Here is a 22,416-nt window from a genome sequence, read left to right on the forward strand (position 1 = left end):
CTTTCCGTCCTAGTTCCAGAAGTTCTCTCTTCAGACAAGTTTGTCTTTGGCTCAGCTTGCAGCACAGGGGCACTGCATGCTGCTAAGCTTCTAAAAGGTGATTCTTGAGGAACAATCAGCTCTCTTGTACCTCTAAACCATCTGGATCAGATTCCCAGTGGACACTGCTAGCTACCTGCCTGAAAAGCCTTGAGTCTGCACTCTTGAACTCCAAGTAGGCAACTGTAGGCAACTCTGCTGACCTTCTTCCTCATTACACCAGAAGTAATGAGGAACTCAACTATTTCATGACCACTGTAGTCAAGATGGCCACCTACTATCACCTCCACCGCAAGATCTTCCCTATTCTCAAACAACAGATCCAGTAGGGCTCCTTTCCTATTTAGATCACCAAGTATATGTGACAAATTTATCTTCAACACGTTTTGGGAATTTCAGCCTTACTTGTGTAAGTACGCTCTTCCCAGTTTATGACTGAGGAGTTGAAATCTCCCATAAGCACAAGAGCAACCAATCCAGAAATCTCTCCTTACTGCCTACTGCCTTATTCTGCCTTATTGCTCATCTGTGTCACTGTTCTGGATGAGTGATAGTAGACACCCTCAACAACATTTGCGTTGCTATTCATACCCTTAATCCTCACCAAGAGGCTCTCTACCATGACACCCCTACCTACAAGGCTGTACAGTCTAATCCTTCCCTTAAGTACAGTGTAGCACCTCCACCTCCCCTGTCCCGACTATCTCTCCTGACCAGCCAACATCCTAGTACTCCATTCATTTGGTTTTAATTACATAAGATGTGCAAATAAAAAAAAAAAAAAAAAAACAACTTAAACCTGAAAGCTTCTCCAAATACAAATTCTTCTATTATAAATTAATCACACATGCTAACATAAAATTACACCTGGAAAAACACTGAAACAATAACTGAAAAAAAAGGCAACCCACAGGATCCAGATACCTTTGTTCTTCTACAGTTGTTAAAAATTCTGAAATCATATTTCAGTTAAAAAAAAACAACCACATTTTCACATTTTGATGTTGAATTAATCCAATTTTTTTTGTTTGTATTCAGAGTTAGTCCCAACCCTATAAATGGAAACACATAGCTGATCTACCTGCAGACTCAAGAACAAGGTCAGAAAACATCTCATCACCATATTTTACTAACTGTAGTTTAAAATACTCACCAGTTTGCCACCAGTGGTCCAAGACAGGTACCTTGAAGACTTTTTTTGACCATTCCAGTGTGCCTACATCACAGTGTTCACCAGCTACAAACAGCATCCTGAACCTTTAAATAATAGTAAATATATATATTAAAAAAATGCATCTTGATCTGGACAGGAAAGTAACACAAAAATTAATTCAATTAATTCAGTAAACATTTGTTGTCTGTGTCCCTGATAAAGAAAAAAAGGGAGGGAAGTCTCTTACTCTTCGTATGATGAAATGATGGATGTACTCAATCCCACTGAGTAACAAATGAAATCCTGCATTATGCAATCTGACATATGTGAAAGAAGCTTTATTTTCAAAATTCAGAGATCTTGGTAGGTTAGTGACAGCCAACAGTAAATGGAAGCAAGGAATATTTAAATAATTTATACACAAATCTAGGTAGATATCCATCAGCAAAACAAAAAAAGAGATATCAGAAATTAGTGAAGAAATAAGCAGAAGTAATACAAAATACCTGTAGCATAACTCTTAGCTTTAAGTTCTTAACAGTGTTCCATTTAAATAGATCTTAAAGTTTTGTGAGTTATCTTCTTATATGCCTTCAGAAATGAGTTTGGTAGAGAAAAAACAGCAGCTAAATACCTTTTCCTATACAGACAGAGACTACTTACATATAAATAAAAAAATAAATCATGCAATCGTACGAGACAAAGATGATCTCAGAATAATGGTATTGGAATTCAGCCTATTTGGCTGGATACTCTGATGCAACTCTGGCAGAAAATAAATGCAACACCTGGAAATCAAGACAGATGCAGAGCATTTGCACACCACTAAATCAGGCAGTGCTACATACCTGGGCAATAGCCCCCCCCCCTCCCAGTCTTAATCATCATCTCTCATCAAATTTTGCCACACTGCTGTCCTTCATTAAGCCCTACAAATTGATTTCACGCTTTGTTTAGTATGATAAGGTCCTCTGTCAACTGTAGCTTTCTTAAATATGACTATTACTGCATAGAATCAGGACATTACAGTACATCACTGCAAACTGCACGTTTTGACCTTTACAAGATTGGCACAGCAACTTTATTCCTTTTGTGGAAGATTTTTTGCATTTCTGATTTTGTAATAAGCAACTTAAAACCATGTTAACTTGCATTTAAACTTGCGGATACTTACAACACTGGCCAAAGATCGCCGTCTTATAAAAAGTTACAAAAGTAAAGAATGATTTATTATCTTGCTCTCACACTCCTTGGAAAAAGAAGGCAGGGATATCTGGTCTCAGAGCAGCAAACTTCCTTCATGTAACAAAGAGCCATCATGACTATAATGTGACAGATTTACAGAATCATCGTGCAGCCCGAGCTGGAAGGGACCTGCAAGCATCACCAAGTACAACTTTTGACTCCTATTAGGACCACCCAAAATCAAACCCTATGTCTGAGAGAACTGTCCGAAAGCTGCTTGAACTCCAGCATCTTTGGGCCACAGAGCAGAGCTCAGCGCTGCCCCTTCGCTCCCTGCAAGGAACTGGAGCGCCATCAGGCCTCCCCTCAGCTCTGGACTGAACCAACCAAGGGACCCCAGCTGCTCCTCACACAGCTTATCCTCCACACCTTTCTCCACCTTTGCAGCCCTCCTCTGGGCACTAATAGTTTTACATCATTATATTGCAGTATTCTGAACTGCATACAGTGCTAAAGGTGTAGCTAGAAATAAGAATTCAGCACTCTCAAAGCTGAAGATAATTTTTGGAAAAGGTACAGAGTAAGCAGGTGGGTTAACAGCAAGCTTTTAACTTGCTGTCAAGCTTGGAAGTCAAACCCCTGCTGCTGTGTCAGACTGAATAGCTAACAGCTGAGAAGGAGTTTGTCTCTTTGTCATATCCTCATATAGGACAGGGCAGAAAGCAAGTTCTTTTTCAAGCAAATTGGAGGTCTTAGTACTACAGTTTTACATGACTAAGCATATGTCCACTACTAGGACTGATGTGTATATAGACCATGTCTAAGAATATGGATGTCTGATCACAGTAGGGGGGTGGTCTTTTCCTTGATGTCTGATTGTATTGTGTAGGTGAACTGGAGGACACTGACACAGAGAAATCAGAAGTGCTTAAACTGATTTCATGGAAGTCTGACACTGTGCTAGTCAAAATTCCTGCTGAAAGGCACAGTCTTTCAAATCTTTTTATTAAATGCACCAAGACTGGTTACTATGGAACATCAAGCAATATAAAGACAAAAAACAGATAAAACCTCAAAGCAAATGTGTAAGCAAGCAGCTTTCACATCAAGGAAGCATAGTGTTTTCTATACTTGTAAATCTGCATCATTTTGGCAACCTGCTTTCTGAGCACATCTCCCATATTAGAAGGTGATGATTTAATGAGTGTGTGCCCAATTAGAATCCTGAATGTATTTTCTTTGAAAGCACAAGCTACTGCCGATAATTACAGTTAATAGCTGTTGAGCTGAAACAGTTAAAAATTTATGATAGCGAAGAACAAAATACTGAATAAATAAAACCCACAGATACTTTCTGAAAAGCTTTTTGAGACTCATGTTTCATGCAGTCACTTCTCCTAAGTCAAGTGTCATGCAGGACACTTCTCCTAAGCATTGCTCAATTTACATGAGCAATTGAATTGAATTTGAATATTCTGTAAGTAGGCCTACTAAACACAGAATTTCAGCTCAGATGTAAAAATTTAACTTATGAATGTATTAACTTTATAATAAATGCCCTTGCTTTAAAAACAGAGCTAGCAATAGGCCAAGCACTCAAGGATTTGTCTAAAAAATTAAGACAGCATGTTACACCTTAAGCCAGAACCAGAACTCCTCCTTTTGAATCCCTAGCTTTAATAATCAGGCCTGTTTCCACAGGCTCTAGAGCAATCCCATGTTGTGGGAAGAACTGGGACTAGCATTTGGACAACTTACCATACAAACCCATCAAAGAGAATACAAGAGCAAAGTGCTATAAGCCTAACAAAGCATAAGAGCTATGGACTTACAGAATCATAGAATTATTTTCTCCTTTCAAACAGTATAACAAGAGAGAGGGCAACGGTTATAAAATGTCCCACTGTGAACAATTTTTTAACAATCCACTTAAAACTTCAAAGCATGTCAATGCATCTATTATTGCAATCGTCTACCACTGCAATGCAGTTAATGGAGTAGAAAGATCTTAAAACCTCTCCATTAAGTAAGTATGTCCTACGTTGTCACTCAGAAAATCAAGATTTTAGGCCCTATTAGTCCAGTGGAGTGGATATGAAGTGCTACCTCATGCAGGGGACAGATGAGCATTAGTGGTCCTGTCACAATCTAAGTAATTCAAAACAGCATGCACATTTTGGTGTCACTCCAAGCACAAAGAAACCACATATCAAAACCACTATCCCAAAGCAGGAGCGTTCACGAGTGAACTCATGCTAAACTCTTCTGGATTAAAAGATTGTAGAAGTGCTTTTAAGTCTGGAATGTATATGTCAGTTTTTCCTGGCAAAGCAGATCCCTGCATCACATTAAATAAACTTGCATCACATTAAATATACTTGTCCTTACTAAAAAAAAAAAAAAAAAAAAAAAAAAAAAAAAAGTGAGGAAGGTTAATTTACAGTTCTAAACAGAATCTGGGAATAAAAAATTCTGACTAATTCTTAAAGCCTCTGGAGTCTGTAGATACTAAAACATGTGACACACATGTATATTTTATTCACCTCATTTTTCTCCACTGATATCCTTGCCCATTCCCCTCCCCAACGATATTTTACCCTGTTCAGGAGGATTCAAGCACTTAATGTTTGGGTGGCCAAGTCAGAGACACAGAATACAAAAGCAGCTCAGTTCCTTTTCCAAGTACAGGTGAAAGGGAGCTCCACAACAGCTTTTTAAGAACTCTGCTAAAGACTTCATGAGAAATAGCCATACATGATCAACAGTAGCACAAAGTAGGTGGTAGCAAACAGCACTCAGTAACATACTCCAATTGTCCTAGATTCTGAGCTTTAATCACATCTCCAGCAGCATGTGCGAGTCATGAATTTTGTGAGAAAGAATTTCTAACAGCTCTGAATTTGCTAATTTAATTTCCCATCTCCTTGTTCCTGTGTTTTGAGAGAGAAACTAGCACTTACTAATCAACTTCAGATTTGCTATTTCTGAATGGATTTTATGTAGCCAGTCTCATATTTCTTCTTTAAACAATCACATTAATATCTGGTATCAAACAAACATGCTTCAGTCTCCAGAATCTCTTGATATAATAAAATGACAGAATGCTCACAATTAATCTAAAGCAAAGAACACCAAGTAGGCCATGGAACAGGAGCTACAAATTACTACTGCTCATATTTTAATCTGTTGAACTGTTACCCAATTTCACGTATAGCTGTCAGTTGTTAATCATTTGGAAATTAGACCTAACCAAATCATAGTAATCAAGTCAATTGAAAGATGGATTGTGATTCCAAATAGTTCAATGCTACGGAGTTACCTCATGAAGATGTTAACTGACTCCAAAAGCCAACCAGAATACACACAGGTACTTGCCGGTCATAGAATTTGGGTTGATTTTCAAACACAACAGGCAGCAGTATGATCAGATGGACTGCTCAGCAGCTCTGTGTGTTATCAAAAACCTGGTCTTTAAAGACACCACAGAGATAAGTGGTTGAATAGGGCTTTTATCCCACAGTCCAGCAAATCAAAAATCTCTTCTGCTGTTTAACATAACCCATGTTTAAGACATAAGTGATGTTTTGTCTCAAAGGGAAATATTAATTTAAGATTCCAAAAGCCAATATGGAATTTGAATAAAGCACGCTATAAGCTTTGGAACATACAACATAATTTAGTTGTAAGTGATGCAAACAGTATCGGTTTTTAACAGGGATTTATATACTTTATGTCAGCTCATAAGAACAGAACTCTGGTTATCATTCTATTTACTCCTGTAAATCAAGTACTCCTTTGTGTACTGGAAGCTGGCATTGCCTACCTTCTCCATATCTTATCAGGAAGTTCTTTTTAAATAGGATTTTAAAACAAAAACACCTTCACCCACAGTGTATTTTAGTATAAGTTCTTAGGAGCCAAATGCACCATGGTGGAACCCTCTTCCAAGAATACATTTCTGGCCGTATAATATTGAGTTTCTAGAATAAGTAGGGATATTTTCTCCCAGACGGCAGAAAGGCATTCCACTTTACATCTTTATACAAAGTAATATGGATAATAAAGTTTCATAGCATAAGAAGTAGATGTGTATGAAGTAAACATAAGACAGATTTCAAACTGAAAGGAAATCCTCTTGACCTTCAGTGGAAAAGTCCATCCAAGAAAGGAGATTGTAGTCATTTATCGGACCCTATTTCTGAAGAACTGCAGTTTTCACACATAGCCAAGTAATTAAGAGTCACAACTAGACTTTACGGTAAGATAATTCTTGCCTAACACTGAAAGAGAGGCATGCTGAAGACTGTCAACCTTACAGCACCATGCTAGTAGTCAGAGAACTTTCATTGATGCTGACTTTTTACCCGTAGGTGAAAAGGAGCTTGGACTTTATATCTAATTGACTTAAGACAATTCAAGAAAATACTACATTCTAAATGCTGCTCTAGAGGAGAAATGATGTAACAGGGAATGATATGGCCCAAAGCTGAATTAATTATGAGCAGAATCAAACTGTACTCAAATGGAGAAGCATATCAAATAAGCACTGAACAGGAATGACAAAAATACCTTTTTAACATCTGGGACAGCTGATATCAGCAAGGGGACTCTTATTTGCCTAGAATTCTTTGGCAAGAAAACTCAGCAACTTACACAGCAGTAGCTTAGCAGATTTTCTACTCGATTATTACTCTAATTATATGGATGGCTCATTTTAGTCACCACCTAAAGAAGTGCTGAGGAATGGCAATTAAATTTTCTAGCATGTGAGCCACCTTCTTACTATGAAACATCAAAGAAGAATAGGGCTTTAGGGTCTCAAAAGCTTTGTTCCTCATTTCATGGAAGGGAAACAACTGATGACAGCACTTAAAAGAGATGGAAGAAAACTTGTAATGAATACCTCAGGAATAAATCCAGCTTACTGATACATAAAACTTTTCAGAGTAATTAAGAAAGTGAAGGTAAATTAAGCGATGCAGCTTCTCATCTTCCTTTACTCTTCGGACAACTGTGATAGAAGATGCTCCCATGACTGAATACTGCCTAGCGTCTCACATGGCCTTCATCTGATGATGAGTAAATGATCAACTCCAAGATCAGATGTCATCCAAAACCACACATTCTTAACATCTGCTGTATGACACTTAGCCTTATTTGTAGAATTACTGAACAATCACAAGTACATGAAGTCAATATACGAAGCATTTTAACCACATAACGTTAATGTATTTTAATCGTAAAATGCTAAAATCTCTCCAACAGCAGCACTTTAGTGGCTTAGATTGAGTATTCAAAATTAATAGAAGACTTTGACCTTAATCTCCCTGTGCTTCAGCTTCCCCATCTGCAAAACACGGCTAATACCACTCTCTCATCTCACAAGGGATTTATAAGGATGAACTCAAAGTTTTGAAGCATAGAGGTAGCAACACTTCAAAAGACAGTATGAAATAGCAGTACATAACTGTAATCAGAAATTAAATAATGGAAAGATAAGATATTGACTAGCTTCTGATTAAATGAACACTGAAGATCCTGTGCACTCAGTGAAGTGGGAGATCATATGGGAAAATGGTACAGGATCATGTAATCCAAGACTGTATTGCAGGGTATAACAACAGTGGAGTAAAACTGAGTAAGCATCCTTAATTCACTAAGAATTCTTAACCTTAGAGTCATCTTTTTCATGGTAATTAAAGTCACGCTTTTCATAGCTCATCTCTCCTCCAAACAATCAACAGAAATTCACAACCAAATGCGTACACCTGATTTGTCAAGACCACATTGCAATTCTGCTATACTGAGGTGGATAAAGCCCCAAACACTGCTATTCTTAGTTTATCCAGTATGTTTCTGTAAGAAACTGCTTCCACTGTATCCTTAGTTCACCTTTTAAGAGAGTACTGCTTTCCCAGGGCTGCCTCAGGGTCCTGCTGACGGATTGCTCTAATTGCAGTTGGTGAAGTAAAGAAGGCAGCTACTTCATGCTCTGCTAGCACGCGGAAATAGGCACCAGCATCTGGTGTTCCCACAGGCTTCCCCTATGGAGAGAATAATTTAAAATGTCACAGGATAAAAATACATAATTCCTTGACAGTTCAAGGCTTGCACATGTAACAGTAGTGGTAGCACAGCAACAGAACTAATTTCAAATAAGACTTTAAAGCAGAATTTGTTAAAAATAGCAATACTGTATGCGCATTAACTTGAAAAAATAAATTTCATAAGCTTTGGGCACAATCTCTTGAACGAGTACAGGATACACCAGCTGCTACTGAGAAAAAACAGGACAAACTGACAAGCAAATGAAAAGACAGCCCAAATAGCTGTTGTTACACTGACATCAGAAGGAGTCATCTCTACATCTATCCTTATTGTGAGACAGGCTGTTAAAACACTGAGTCTCACTGGAGAACGAGTCTCTGGATGCAATGGCATTTCAGCTATATCCCCCATGCACAGAACTACCTGTCGTAACACCAACTTGTTACCTAGAAATTTTCTCTTATTTCTGGAGAAATCCCCATTCAGCTCCTTACAACTGGCTTCTGGGTATCTTTGTGCTGCTGCTGCAAATGAAGACCAGAGAGAAACCAAATACCCTTTACTGCATTAGTCTGATATCAGACTATGGTATGTATTTTGAGGGAGTGAGTTAGGGTTTGGAAAACTAAACACTGGTTTTAGCTACAGGGCATAGTCAGGAAAATTGTAAACAAAAGTAATTGGAAGGGACAAATTGTCCACTGGTAAATAACAACAAAAAATAATAAAAGTAGTTTTCTACGGTGTTCCAAATATAAAGCATACAAACAATATAGGAGAGACATTCTCTTCATATTGCAAAACCCAGTTTCATCATTGTTTTATGCAAATAGCCATCAATATAAAGAAGGCTTCACCACTGAAAAAATCACCAACTTCACTGCAGTTCACCAGTCATAAAATAAATTTATACCTCCACAGTACTTGTGTAAATGCAAACTTGGACTGTGTCCTTAACAAGTGTCATTCACATTCATGTATTTCATTACAGGCACAATTTTGTATTCTTAGCCAGCCACAGGCAGTACAGTCTTGACATCTGCCACCAGCTTTCAAGAAATTAGATATACTTTTTCATTTAAAACAGCAGATTTGCAAGAAGACAAACACAATACGAGAAATTGATAGGTCTAGTGAAAAAAGTAACACTCAAAACTCTAATTAATACCTCAATTTGTAAAGACACAGAAAGAACACAGGCACGTGCATACCTTGAAGAATTTGCTAAATCCGCTATCTTTATTCCAGTAAGAAAGCACTAAGAATTTGCTAAATCCACTACCCTTATTCCAGTAAGAAAGCACTAGTAACACAGTAAATCCTTTTACAGAAGGGCACACAAATCAAGTTTGTTGCCCATGCCATCAATGAACGCCACCCCCTGCTATGATGCAGCCTCTCGGGAATTTGTCCTTTCTGCGCTCCCAAATTCTCTCCCCATTGCAAACTCTTCCATGGCATGGGATAGAAGCTGCAAGAGTGCTGCAAGGGTGCTGCCAGATTTCAAGGCTTCAGGGTGACAGGCTGGCTGTATCCCACTGGTTCTGCTGCCCTACAGTGAACTACCACTATGAGAGTGCTGCTGAGGAAGCAGAGGATGTTTATAGGAGGAAAAAAGCGAGAAAAATCAGAAGATAAAACTGAGCCTTCTTCTAAACAGTAGAAGAGATGATGAGAAGCAAACAGAGAATAAACAAAACACACCCAGGGAATCATCAATGACAAAATCTCTGTTTTTCTAACAGCCCGTTTGAGCTTCCAAAAATGGCGTGCAAAAGAATGATATTATCTTACTGAAAAAATAAGTCCTTTTTTCATTTCATGTAACAGTTCCCAAAGAAAAACAAAAGATTTTTTTTTTTGTCCTTAAGCTTTCTCCTTCCACACATCTTCAGTGCAGCTTTCATATATTCCTTCAAATGTTCATCAACATTTGTTGAGGAACCCCTTTATTCAAGTTCATGTCTTCTCCATATAGCACTCGGTTGCAGATCTGCAGGTCTATTATCTGCTTAGAAGTTCAACCCACGTCACTAACACAACTAGTCCTAGACTGCTACGTTCCAAATGTCCGTACACATCTCATTAACTAATTATGAAAATGAAGTAGTAACATTTGTAATGAACTCAGACAGAAAAAAAAATACAAAAACTAACTGCTGGGCGACATGAGATCGGTTATTCTGCAATAATAACACAGTCTGTAATTTTTAAGCAAATGTAAACTTCCAGAGCTCTTAAGAGCTCAGTTTCTGGCCTCAAGCACCCAGCTGCCTCCTTTGAGTTTGGCTGCAGGTGCTCAAGGTCAGGCACACTATGGCCTGACCTTGAGCACTGGCATGACAGCAAAGCTTTGAGCAATTTATGCTCATGTCCTCTCCCTGATCTCCACTTGAGCCTTGCTGCAGCAAGGCTCAGGCCCAGACCTTGCACCTCCAGCAAGTTCTACCTGTTCCAGATCCTGACTTGAGGTTTAGAGAAGTGCAATTCTCCACAGATAAAACAAGAGCCTCATAAGGAAAGGAATAGGAAATTCCTGATAGCCAATAAGACATAATTACCAATAAGGAAACAAAATGGTCATTTAGGGGGAAAAAAAAAAAAAAAAAAAATCTGGCCTGGCTATGAATTTTCTTACTGATTCTGCAGAAAAAGCTCTTCAGTGCCTTGGCAGCAGGTAACAGTTTAGCAAATGCATAAACAAAAATTGACATAGGCAAAACAAATTTGAGACTGTATATTAATTTCAGAGCACAAAAACCTACAAATAAAATTGCCAAAGAGAGCTCTCATTTATCATACAAAAATTGTGAGCACCGCAAGATGCCACGAGAGGCTTATTACCACATATAATTTTGACTTTTTAAAAAGTAAGCATTATAAAAAAATAAAGCAGAGGGTAATTGAATTCAGAATACAGTGACATATTGCTGAGTCAACTGAAGAGTGTTAGCAAATGAGATGCTTCCATCAGATTTGCTGGCATCAGTTCAAGATACAAACTGTTCAGTATTTGTATCAATACTGCAGATGAAAATTTATTTTAAAAATTGCTGTCAATAGAAACTGGGTGACAGGAACCAAGATGACAGTAATGAAGAATAAGGCAGTCAGAATGAGAGTGATCTGCCTCACCTGATTTCAGAAGCGCAACAGGCACTTCTTTTACCAGCTAAGAGGATTCACACAGAAAAGACTTTCTTTTAATAATCTACCAAGAGACTCTGAGAAAGATAGACAGACAGGAATGTCTTTCTTTCTGGAAGTACCTAGTTTGAGCATGCAATTTATCAAATGTCTACCAACTGTGCAGTCATCCTCAGGAAGAATGTGTTGATGGATAATGTATGATTATGAACGAAGATCCACAGGCAGCAAAAATGATCAAGGGGATAAAAAATTTTCCTGTGGAGAAAGTCAGCAGCCATTGGGATGGATTACTTGAGGAAAAAAAGACACTTGAGAGTTATAATAAAGTACCCAACTCCACATCAATAACAGCTCAGCAATCCCCTTTCTGCCATACTGCTAACAATAAGGGGCTACTCAAAGATAAATTCCAACCTATGAGGAGACAATTCTCTCAGTGCAGTAAATGTTATACATGGAACTCATTGCCACTAAAACCTGTTGATACCAGACATGTCAGGATTCAAAAGGAAACATTCTGAGGAATTTCTCCTGCTGCTACTGGCCCTGTTACCAAACCCCCACTAAGGATCTGATACATCCTACTGAATTCATGCCACAATTATAATCAATACGGATGTTGACAGAGAGATGACAGAAGCAGCAGAACTCCAGATACAGAGCTTTGTAAGCTGATGGTAATGGCTGGAAATGCCCCAACACAGCTATGAAACATGCTAGATGACAGTAAGCGTAATCCTGGGCTCCTTCGTTGCTGCTGCTGCGTAGGCCGTAGATTTGTTACAACGGCAGTGACTAGAAGAAGCCCCATAAGAGTTCTGAGGAAGAGGTTCCCCAGGCACAGCAACATTCATCCTGCTTTTGCTCTGTATGGGACTATAGGTCCCTCTGTTACTTGATTTCAGTTCTTACTTGATTTCAGAGCTCCATGACAGGTATGGTCAACATCCTCTCTCTCACCTTAATTCCAAGTCCACGGATTCACTCTGGGAAAAGGGAAAAGTTGCTTACAGCTTGGGTTACAATGCTCACAAGCAACCCAGAGTGGGCTGGGAGGCTTCAAGGAGCTTCTTTACACCTAAAGCTTGTCATGCCTTAAAGAAAATCAATCCAGGACAGATTAAAAAAAAGTACTTGCTATATTCAAAGGAATTCATTACTGTTCTCACATTCCTGACAATGGTTTTATGACAAGTAAAAATTGAAAGCATGTAGTTACCATAGCAATCATTAAAATAACAAGTTGTCTCCTACTATGTAATTTAAAAATAAACAAATCACTTTAAGTAGTCAGTCTGGTCTATATTCAACAGTGGTTGTCCTTGGGCAAACGTGTTCAGGCCTTTTTTCTCCTTATCTGAAGAACATTCCTGATACTCCCTAGCCCACAAGCTACCATTAGGCCAGGGCAAACTTTCACAACCATTTATAAATACACACCATTAAGGCAGTCTTCTGAACAGAAGAAAAATTTTATGGTGTCCCTTTCCATAAATATAATTTTTCCCACTATGGATTGCAATTATTTTTTTTATTCCTGTCTATTTTCAATCCTCAAAAAGAAGCCACTGTGTTCATAATGTTTGTCTGAAAGCTTAATTGGTGGTATCTTAGAGAAAGAGAAATTCCAAACGTCCTATTACTGTTACATAATGATCTAACCAAAAGCAGACTACTAACTGAGATGTATAGGTCAACTGGATACTAACTCTGCTTTTTCTTTAGTATTTATTGTTAAAAGAATACGATTTCTACCCTTTTTGTATTAAAAAATGAACACACTTTAAATTCAGGTGTGATTTTATAATGTATGATCCCCATACATTCACACAATGGTAAAGCTCCACTTGTAAGATCATCATGTAAAAGAGACAACTGAAAAATGACCTAACTCTCCTCTTAATTTCTTATTGCATTACTCCATATCTTCTAGAATGGAAATCTCTTTGTTGCTATTATTCTCTTCCAGCAATGCATGCAAAACATTTCACACAGACCACCATATCAGTGGTCAAGAACAGATGTTGTAAAACTATTTAAGTCCCTCCCTTATCCCTGGGCAAATGACATTTTTATCCACATCACATTCCTCTTCTTAACAAGAGCATCAGTGATGAGTTAATCCCTTCAGAATAAAGAATTTAATTAACATGCATTAGGTGCTTAAACATTAATTAGAGTATAATAATTTAATATTCAAGCTAATACAATATTTAATTCTATAAGTGTGCATTTGTGCTACTAGCCAAAGTTTTTGCTTCTTGTTATTCAGTGTCAGAAAAGCCAATCACAGTGGTTCCGAGCCTTAAAATTGTATCAGTTCTGTTGGAAACAAGTTTGTTTTCCAACTAGAAAATGAAATTCTAGTAAGAGAATAAAATGTGAAAAGAAAAACAGGAAGAAAATAAAGAAATAAATGATTTATCTAATGAAAGCCATTTTTAAATGGAATTCTCTGTTAAGCATTTGTGGAAACCCTGAAGATCCCAAAATTATATCTTATAACAACTGAGCATCTGGAAATGAAATGCAGATGGAGATGGGGTACAAACACATGTTTACATGTTCACTCAAAATATGCCACAAAAATTTCGTTATTAAAAAGCCAAGGAGCTTAAAAGAAGTCATAAACTAAGTTTCTAAAAATAAAAGCAAATATGATTAAAAATTATCTTGAGTAGCGGATGGAACAGGTGAACATACCTGAAAACTCTAGTTGATTAAATATACGTAGAAGTGTAAGCAACGCATACGTAACAGGGAAAATAAGAGACTAGTAGCGATATAGGTATATTCATGAACACACGTGCATATGAGAATGCAATTGCATGACACATGCTGACACTAGAAGGACTAGCTCCTAGAAGTGTATGCTGGCATTTCTCACACTCATACACACAGAAATAAGCATTCACTCTACAAAGTTTACAAATAAGAAATCAGTCCACAAAGCCGTTAGTCAAAACAGTAAACTGTCTACTATTTCACATACCGCGAAACTAGAAGCAATCCTAACTGGAATACTATTGCACATCATAAAGTTAGTGATCTACATAAGAGTTGACCTGAGTATGTGCAGGCCTCTACTGTGCTGCACATAAAACTCATCCCTCAAGGTTGTATTGTGCTTCATACACTCCTTGGCCGCAGGATAACCTTGGTCAGCTACTTCTTACATAGGAGCTTGTCTGCAGGCAGCTCCCACTTGTCACTGGCCGCCAGAACGGCCTTGTCTTTATCTCAGAGTGAACGTGCACATTCCCATATGAGCACGTTTTTGTTTGACAGCAGCAGTAATGATGAGAATTGTTTACTCTACAGTGCTCCACCATTCAGTCATCTAAAGGGACATGAGATCGTTTATCCTCTTAGCTTCAATATGAGGTATTTTAATCAATACCATGTTTTTTTCTTACTGAGAGCAATAATGAATTCTAGTACCAGAGCTGCTAGCATTTCCCACAAGTTGTTCGCATGTCTACATCCTTACTTTGCCCAGAACGTCCACCCTTCTGGATAGGGAAAAGAAAGATTTCTAACTTGTGTAGAGACGATATACCCTAAATTCAACCTCATACACTGATCTATTCTTCCCACGACAAGAAACATTATCAGCTGAAAGTTAAGTACAAAATAGGTAGCGTTTGTCTAGATTATATTTCTGCTTCATTAATTTTGAACGTAACATTAACCCTGATCACCTACACAAATCATTTAAGTTGCTGGGAAAATAGGTTCAAGACTGAGAGATGGCCTTTCAGTACTTAAATATAGCCTCCAGTAATCTACACATCCTTTAAAACCTTCATTTCCAGAAAATGAGACAAGGTCAAAATAAGTAACAGCTTTCTGCTTAAGGATACTAAACTTAGAAGATTTTACAGGGATGGTATATAGTGTATGGACGTAAAAGAATTACCCACCATGCAGCAGAGGGACAAAAGGAATCTTGTGGGACTTCTGTGCACAACACAGTTGTTCTTCCTCACGTCTCCACTTCAGAAAAACACAACTGAAAACTGTATACTGAATAAATCTGTATGGAAAGCTTCAACTCCAGTTACTTTTTCAGAGCCAAAACTGACTTCCCTTGCTACAGTGATCTTTCTGCCAACCCATACTAGTCAAAGGAGGCTCCAGATTGTCTTCTACACAAGAAAAAATTCTTTTTATCCATAACAATGCTGTAATTTTTTCTTAACATAAGCAGTAACACATAGAACGACATGACAAGTGTCACATCAGGGATGAGCAAAAGGGATGGAACAGCTGTATAGTATGTACGTATGTATTGCTAAACATCATTAAACCATCTCTGCATCTGGAGTTATTTCCAAGTTTGCTTACGTAGACAAGTAACAGTTACTTCTGGACATACGTATAGATACGAACATATGAATTATGGAAAACTTACTCTATTCTTTTTCCCCACAAAAGAGCATATTAGTTACTAAGGAATCCTGTCTACAAGAGTCTAGAACATGAGTTTATGATATTCTCTTACTTAAACGTATCTCCCGAATCTTCCTCTCTTCCTTTACTTAGAACTTCGCACCACAGCTTTGAAACAAACACAATCCTCTTTTTAAAAAACAAAGGACAAAACTACTAATTACTTTTAATTCACAGTGCCCTAGAAAAATCCATACTTCCAAGTGTTCTTCCACCCTAACCTGTGCCCCACTACACATATTTATCACGCAAAACATGCCAAAAGTAACTCCTTCAACCAGCAAGCTGACATCTGTCTGAAAAAAAAAAAACTGAAAAAAAAAAAAACTGACTAAAAAGCTCTCAGAAGTTCCAACGTGACCCAATTTGTAAACTCAAGGGCAACATATTGAAGACTCTTCCAGAAAGATCTAGGCATATGTTATACTCAAATGTCTCATTTTTATTGCCACTGTTGCACTATAGATACTCAATGCATCGTATTTCAGTAATGCATTGGCTTCGAACTTTCATGCGGAAAGCTGACAAAGTAAGAAAGTCAGTAAACTTCTATCCACAAGGCAAATTGAGCTAGAAATTAAGAGTAATTTTTTTTATTTTAAAGTTTCCTCCAGTCACTACATCATTGGCTGAGAATATTAAAGTATGTGAGTTTTTATATGTCTCAGTCGTTTAGGGAAAGAAACTTAAAGTTTAGAAGAAATACTTGTTTTGCAAGCCTACTTCCCTATGAGATTGTTGAAAAATCAATTCAACGCCTAGAAGCTAAAAAACAAAAGTTACTCACAACCTTACAGCTCAGAACATGATATGGAAGAAAAATATTCTGACAAAAATTTTGTTTCAGAGAACAGCTTAGCACATTACCTACAGGTTTTCAATGAAGAGAAGAAATCCCTAAAACCACAAAGACAAAATCAAATTCAATTTTTAAGATTTTAAAATGTACTTGTATTCTAAACACTGTATTTTGTTTATGTCACATTTTCCCATTACAGAAATGCTAAATGGGAGAGCAAGTCATCAGAATTGATAGCTAAGCAATTTACTGTTCTGTGAGAGATTACCAGTCTTCTTCCTACAACCTGCACTTGTAAAAATAAATTTACCATTATGTGAAATAACGTGAATGCTGTGAGTGCATATGGTGCCACAGACTGTTTACACAGCAAGCAATAAGGTGAGTTAAACTAGATCAGTAGATCATACTACTTAATGTCAATACTCTTTACAACTTCCATTAGATGTTATTTGAGGTTTATTTTAGACTAGATTTAGCCTTGTTCACTGGACAAAATGCAGTTCTAAACATTCTAATGGAAAATTATCCCACAGATCTTCACTCCTTTGGCTGAAAGATCTTCCAGGAAGTATCATGCTGACTCTTCCATCTGTTTATTGCACATGGCAGTAGCATGTCAGTTCACATGACCAATAGGTAATGCCAGGAAGTTTGCATGTCCCACGTCTATAACAATTCCAGTCACAAAGCTAAAGTACGTGCCACTGCCTTCTTGCTGAGAAAGGATATAATCATTCCTGATGTTCTCAGTGCCAACGAGTATCAGGAAAGACACTGCATACCCTTGCACTCCAACCCAGAAAATAAACCCTGACAACAATCCAACACATCTAATTTACCTATGACTTTACTGAATGCATAGTGGAACTGCAATCTACATGTAGTCATTTGAATGACACTGGGCTATGTGGAAGAAACACTGTAAAAATGTTCCCAACACCTTCCGAATTTAGAGCATCACTTGTTACCTAAACAACCTTTGAGGACATCACTGAGATCTTTGTTCAGACTGAAATACTTCTGCAGTAAATATATGCCCATTTCTGTACTCACTTTGTCATGCATGGGGCATCCAGCAGTGACGCAGTCACAACTTATCATTCCCCCTTACTTCCACCTTTCACATTTGACTGAGGTTGACTCACAAGGAAGAAAAAGATAACATAGAAATTGTAACTTCTCAGAAAGAGACAACACAGCCTCACTAGAGTTGCATCACACATTCAGCTTCATAGAAAGCATTTTTTTGGGGAGGACCTCAGCTCCTGAGAAAGAAAAGCTACAGCTAATGACCCTGATGACCATGTGAAAGCAAGTCTCTGTATGCATTCTATTACTTCAATTCATTATTACATTCCTGTTGATCTTGTGTCTGGACGAGGAGCTACGAGACATGGTTTAGTGGCTTGTGGTAGCAAGGATAATGGGAAGATGGTTGGACTAGATGATCCTATAGGTCCTTTCCAACCTTGTGATTCTATGATTCTGCTCTCTTTTGAACCACTAATCATTGTGCTTTCAGCAACACGTTCCCAATGGACAGCAGAATATTCCTGCAGTATACTTTTACAGAGGCATGGAGGCACTATTCCCTACTCTTGGCCACCTGGGCACACTGCTGGCTCACGTTCAGCCGAGCATCAATCAATATCCCCAGGTCCACTTCCTTTACACCAGCCTTCCTGCTACTCTGCCCCAAGCCTCTGGCATTGCCTGGGGTTGTTGTGGCCAAAGTGCAGGACCCGGCATTTGGCCTTGTTGAACCTTATCCCACTGGCTTCAGCCCAGCTTTCCAGCCTGTCCAGATCCCTTTGTAGGGCCTCGCTACCCCCAGGCAGATCGACACTTCCAACCAACTCGGTGTCATCTGCAAAGTTACTGAGGGTGCACTGAATGCCTTCATCCAGGTCACCAGTAAAGATATTGAAGAGGGCAGGCCCCAGCACCAAACCCTGGGGAACACAAGTCGTGACAGGTTGCCAGCTATATTTAACTCCATTCACTACCATTCTCTGGGCCCGACCCTCCAGCCAGTTCCTTATCCAGCCAAGAAGTGACAGTGGTGATGACCAGGCCCAGAGAGCGCTTATTCACAGCAGGGAATGCAGACTCCTTGCTCTATCTCCAGTTCAGGAACCATCTTCTGCCTTGATGCAAATCCAATAAGCTGGAATCTGTAGTATTCAGTTTTCACTTCCCACTGCAGCAATCAAGGATGAGATTACTCCTCTACATGCTACCTAAGCTTCTTGCAAAGCTATTAGAAGTGGCTCACAAACTGCATTTGTACAGTAAGCCAGTAATAGTACGTTAGGCATAGCCTCTTCTATGTTAAAATACCTTAATTTTGACATAAGCTGAAAATGGAAATTTGAGAGAAAAACAAAATTTCCTAATTCCACACTGCACTCGTTGTAGAAAAGTCCAAGTTGACAGTACACACTTACCTCATACAAAACTGTAGGATTGCCATGAAGAAGAGGCCCGTAGCAAATGTAAGAATGACCAACTACCCAGCCTAAATCAGAAGCTGCCCACCACACCTAAAATGAAATAAAAACATAAGAAAATGGTTGTTTTTATGACAAGTTTCAAAATATTTAGATGGAATTTAAACAGAATTACCTCACCAGGTTTGAGTCCATATATAGTTGACATTGTCCAGTTCAGCATAACAGCATAGCCACCTGTTGGTCTGATAACACCCTAAATGAAAATAATTTGAATATTTAAGATCATTTAAAGAATGCATTAGCATGGCTGTCTTCAGTTAAATTTTGAACAGATCTGAAGTTGTCAAATTCCAATACCTCATGCCAACTCATTAAAATGGAGACTGCTATCGCAGGTAACAATTAACTAATGTGAATTTCAGAAAGCAGGTTTCCTTTGTTAGTTTCAGCTTCTAACTTAGTCTTCGCTCTGAGATTAACAAAAGTTTTGTTAGGAGGGTACCATAACTGAATAATTTTACTTGTGTGATTGTTAAAATGAAATCATATCTATGGACACGTGATACTGCCTCTGAATTTGTGACAGTTAAATCACTGCTGGTCAACTATATTCAGATCATTTTCTATGCTTCAAAAAGAACTGTAAGAACCCAACAAATATGCAGAGTTTGCTTTTAAAAATAAATCATTAAGACTAATTGACACTTGAAAGCAAAGATTTTCAAATAATGCCCTTCCCAATCTAAACCTTCATTTTCATGGGAATTATATCCTCAGAACTGTTCAGAAACACAAGCCTTTAGAAGCTGCCTAATTCCACTTAATCTGTAATGTCATCCATTACATCTTATCTATGGGAAGACCAGCTAATACGTAAGTAATGAATAAGCAACGCTAATCAGCAATAAATGTTATCATGGAAGAGATATCAACTAATCTTGCCATTAAGTGCTTACTCTACACATATCTCAGTTAAAAATACAGAAAATAATCATGAATAGGAGTTATTCTGCTATTTTCAAAGGTTTATATTGTACAAGTGCTTTGAATTAAATAGTTTATTTTTATATTAATACTATTTAAATAAACATTATTTACTCCTAGACACTGACTTTGAAGTAGAGAAATATGAATAATGAGATTAAAGCATTTCTAACAATGCTCATCATTTTCAGCACTGTGCTGTGGTTGATATTTTCAACTACTTATTTTCTCAAGTGGAACTGCAAATAGATTGGTCACAAACACTTAGTCTACAGATAGTCCTTTACCTTGGGTAAGCCTGTTGTTCCAGATGTATACAGAATATAAAGAGGATGGTCTGAAGGAACAGAGACACACTTGTAACACTGTGCTTTTGCAAGCTCTTCTTCCCAATCAAGATCACGACCTGGGGTTAGAGGAACATGCCCCTAAACATAGGAAAACAGAGAATTGTCCAAACAGAATAAAACGTGAGTGGGTCAAAAACATGTATTATTCAATTTTCTGTACAGTAGCATTAGTTCTGTTTTCCACTTAAATGTTATACATTTGAAGTTTCTCCATTAAATACTAAGGCAAACTACAACACATGCATTAAAAATATTAACTATAGAAGAAAAAAGGCACATGGACTACTGCAATCAATGGAAAGAGCAACAACAATAGCAGAGCAGCAAGATTCCAGGTGCAGCAAGGAATTGAGGAATTGAGGATTCACTCAACAAAGCAGCAGCAGATAAAGAAATAAAGGAAAGAAGCTACTTAGCTTCAGAAGGCCTGAGGTATGCAGGAATCTTCAGAGAAATACCCTTGCCTCCACTGCCAATCCTTACATGAGGTCTGGGAAGGGGTGGTTGTCAGCTCCACCTCTTCTGGTCACTGAGGTGCACTGTACGCACCTAATATCCCCTGGGTTGGCCCTGCCTTCCCACCAGGTGCTCAATCACTGCTTCAAGCCATGACTTAACATTTCCACAACTATATACGTATCTGAAAGCTAACGTTAAGGCACTACAACAGTACACTCACCAAGTTGGGTCGCCTGTAAATGAGAACTTTCTCAGGTTTGTTCTGTACCATTGCCAGTGCTCCTTCTAATAGCGACATGTATTCCACTTTCCTTTTTGGTTCTACTCCAAAACTTGCTGTTACGATAAGTCTGGGCTAAAATAAACAAGTTAAATAGTTCATATAGATATTTGCAATATATTTTTGTAACATAAATGCAATCTAATAACATGTTTTGCATGAAATCTATCTTTACATAATTAGTACCAGGGGGTTGGATCCATTTTCTAAAGAACAAAGCATTTGTGATCTTACAGTCCATGCCTCTACTATAATTATTTGTTTCCACAGCACGCCTGTGACATTCTTCACCATTTTCAACCAAATTTAATAAATAAATCAATCGTATTAAGTTCTTGCAAGTTGCACAAAAATAACTGAACAGAGAGAAAGCCTCAACTTCATGCAGCCCCCCACTAAAGGAAAAGCATAGTGTCAAGTCATCCGTCCTGATTAGTCTGTTTTCTAATTACATATATACCTGGACCCAATTAGCTACAGATCTTTGCTGGTTCTTTTTCAGCCTGCAGCTAAGTAAATAACGGAGGAAAAAAATGGAGAAAAAGAAAGGTAAAGAAGAAATGAAGCTACAAATATCAGAAAAGAATAAACTAAAGTCCTAAGACACATGAGGAAATTTAAACTAGAGTCTTTCAAGTAATGGTTTCAGGACCCAGGTTGCAAATCCACTGAAAAACAGATTTCTGTTGTTCTGGGTGTTATTTTTAGACAAACTGCTATTTCAAAATGTGGATTTAGAAGACACTTTTTTCATTAAGCCAACCTTAGGTATTACATAAGATTTCCTAAGTCAAAAAACCTCAACTCACTGCATACAAACTATTTTGACTTAAATCCCAAGATCAGCACTTCTACTTCTTTTATTCATGAAATAAAAGGTAGTTTCTCTGGTACTACGTATTAGAAAACATTTTAATCATAGAAGTGCAAGACTTCAACCTCTTTACTTTTACAGTTTTAGAAGCATATTTATCTTGCGCATCTTGTGCGGTTTGATCCAGCTACCCTACTAATTGCATGTATTAGCATAAATCTCATTAGGTAGGCACAAACCACAATGC

General features: G+C 37.9%; 1 protein-coding gene across 3 annotated transcripts in view; it reads right to left on the reverse strand.

The window, feature by feature from the left end:
- ACSS3 (acyl-CoA synthetase short chain family member 3) overlaps positions 1-22,416 on the reverse strand; it is a 75,448-nt gene that overhangs the window by 32,829 nt on the left and 20,203 nt on the right. For 2 of the 3 annotated variants that reach the window (XM_052669079.1, XM_052669081.1), the window contains 6 exons: positions 21,296-21,430; positions 20,554-20,694; positions 19,455-19,535; positions 19,277-19,372; positions 8,270-8,421; positions 1,193-1,296 (listed from right to left, as the gene is read on the reverse strand). In XM_052669079.1, coding sequence (XP_052525039.1) covers positions 1,193-1,296; positions 8,270-8,421; positions 19,277-19,372; positions 19,455-19,535; positions 20,554-20,694; positions 21,296-21,430 — 709 coding nt within the window. The remainder of the gene's footprint in view (positions 1-1,192; positions 1,297-8,269; positions 8,422-19,276; positions 19,373-19,454; positions 19,536-20,553; positions 20,695-21,295; positions 21,431-22,416) is intronic. The other variant, XM_052669080.1, reaches the window with a different exon arrangement.

This window comes from Tympanuchus pallidicinctus, unplaced genomic scaffold, assembly GCF_026119805.1.
Source record: "Tympanuchus pallidicinctus isolate F22 unplaced genomic scaffold, pur_lepc_1.0 scaffold8, whole genome shotgun sequence".
NCBI lineage: Eukaryota > Metazoa > Chordata > Aves > Galliformes > Phasianidae > Tympanuchus > Tympanuchus pallidicinctus.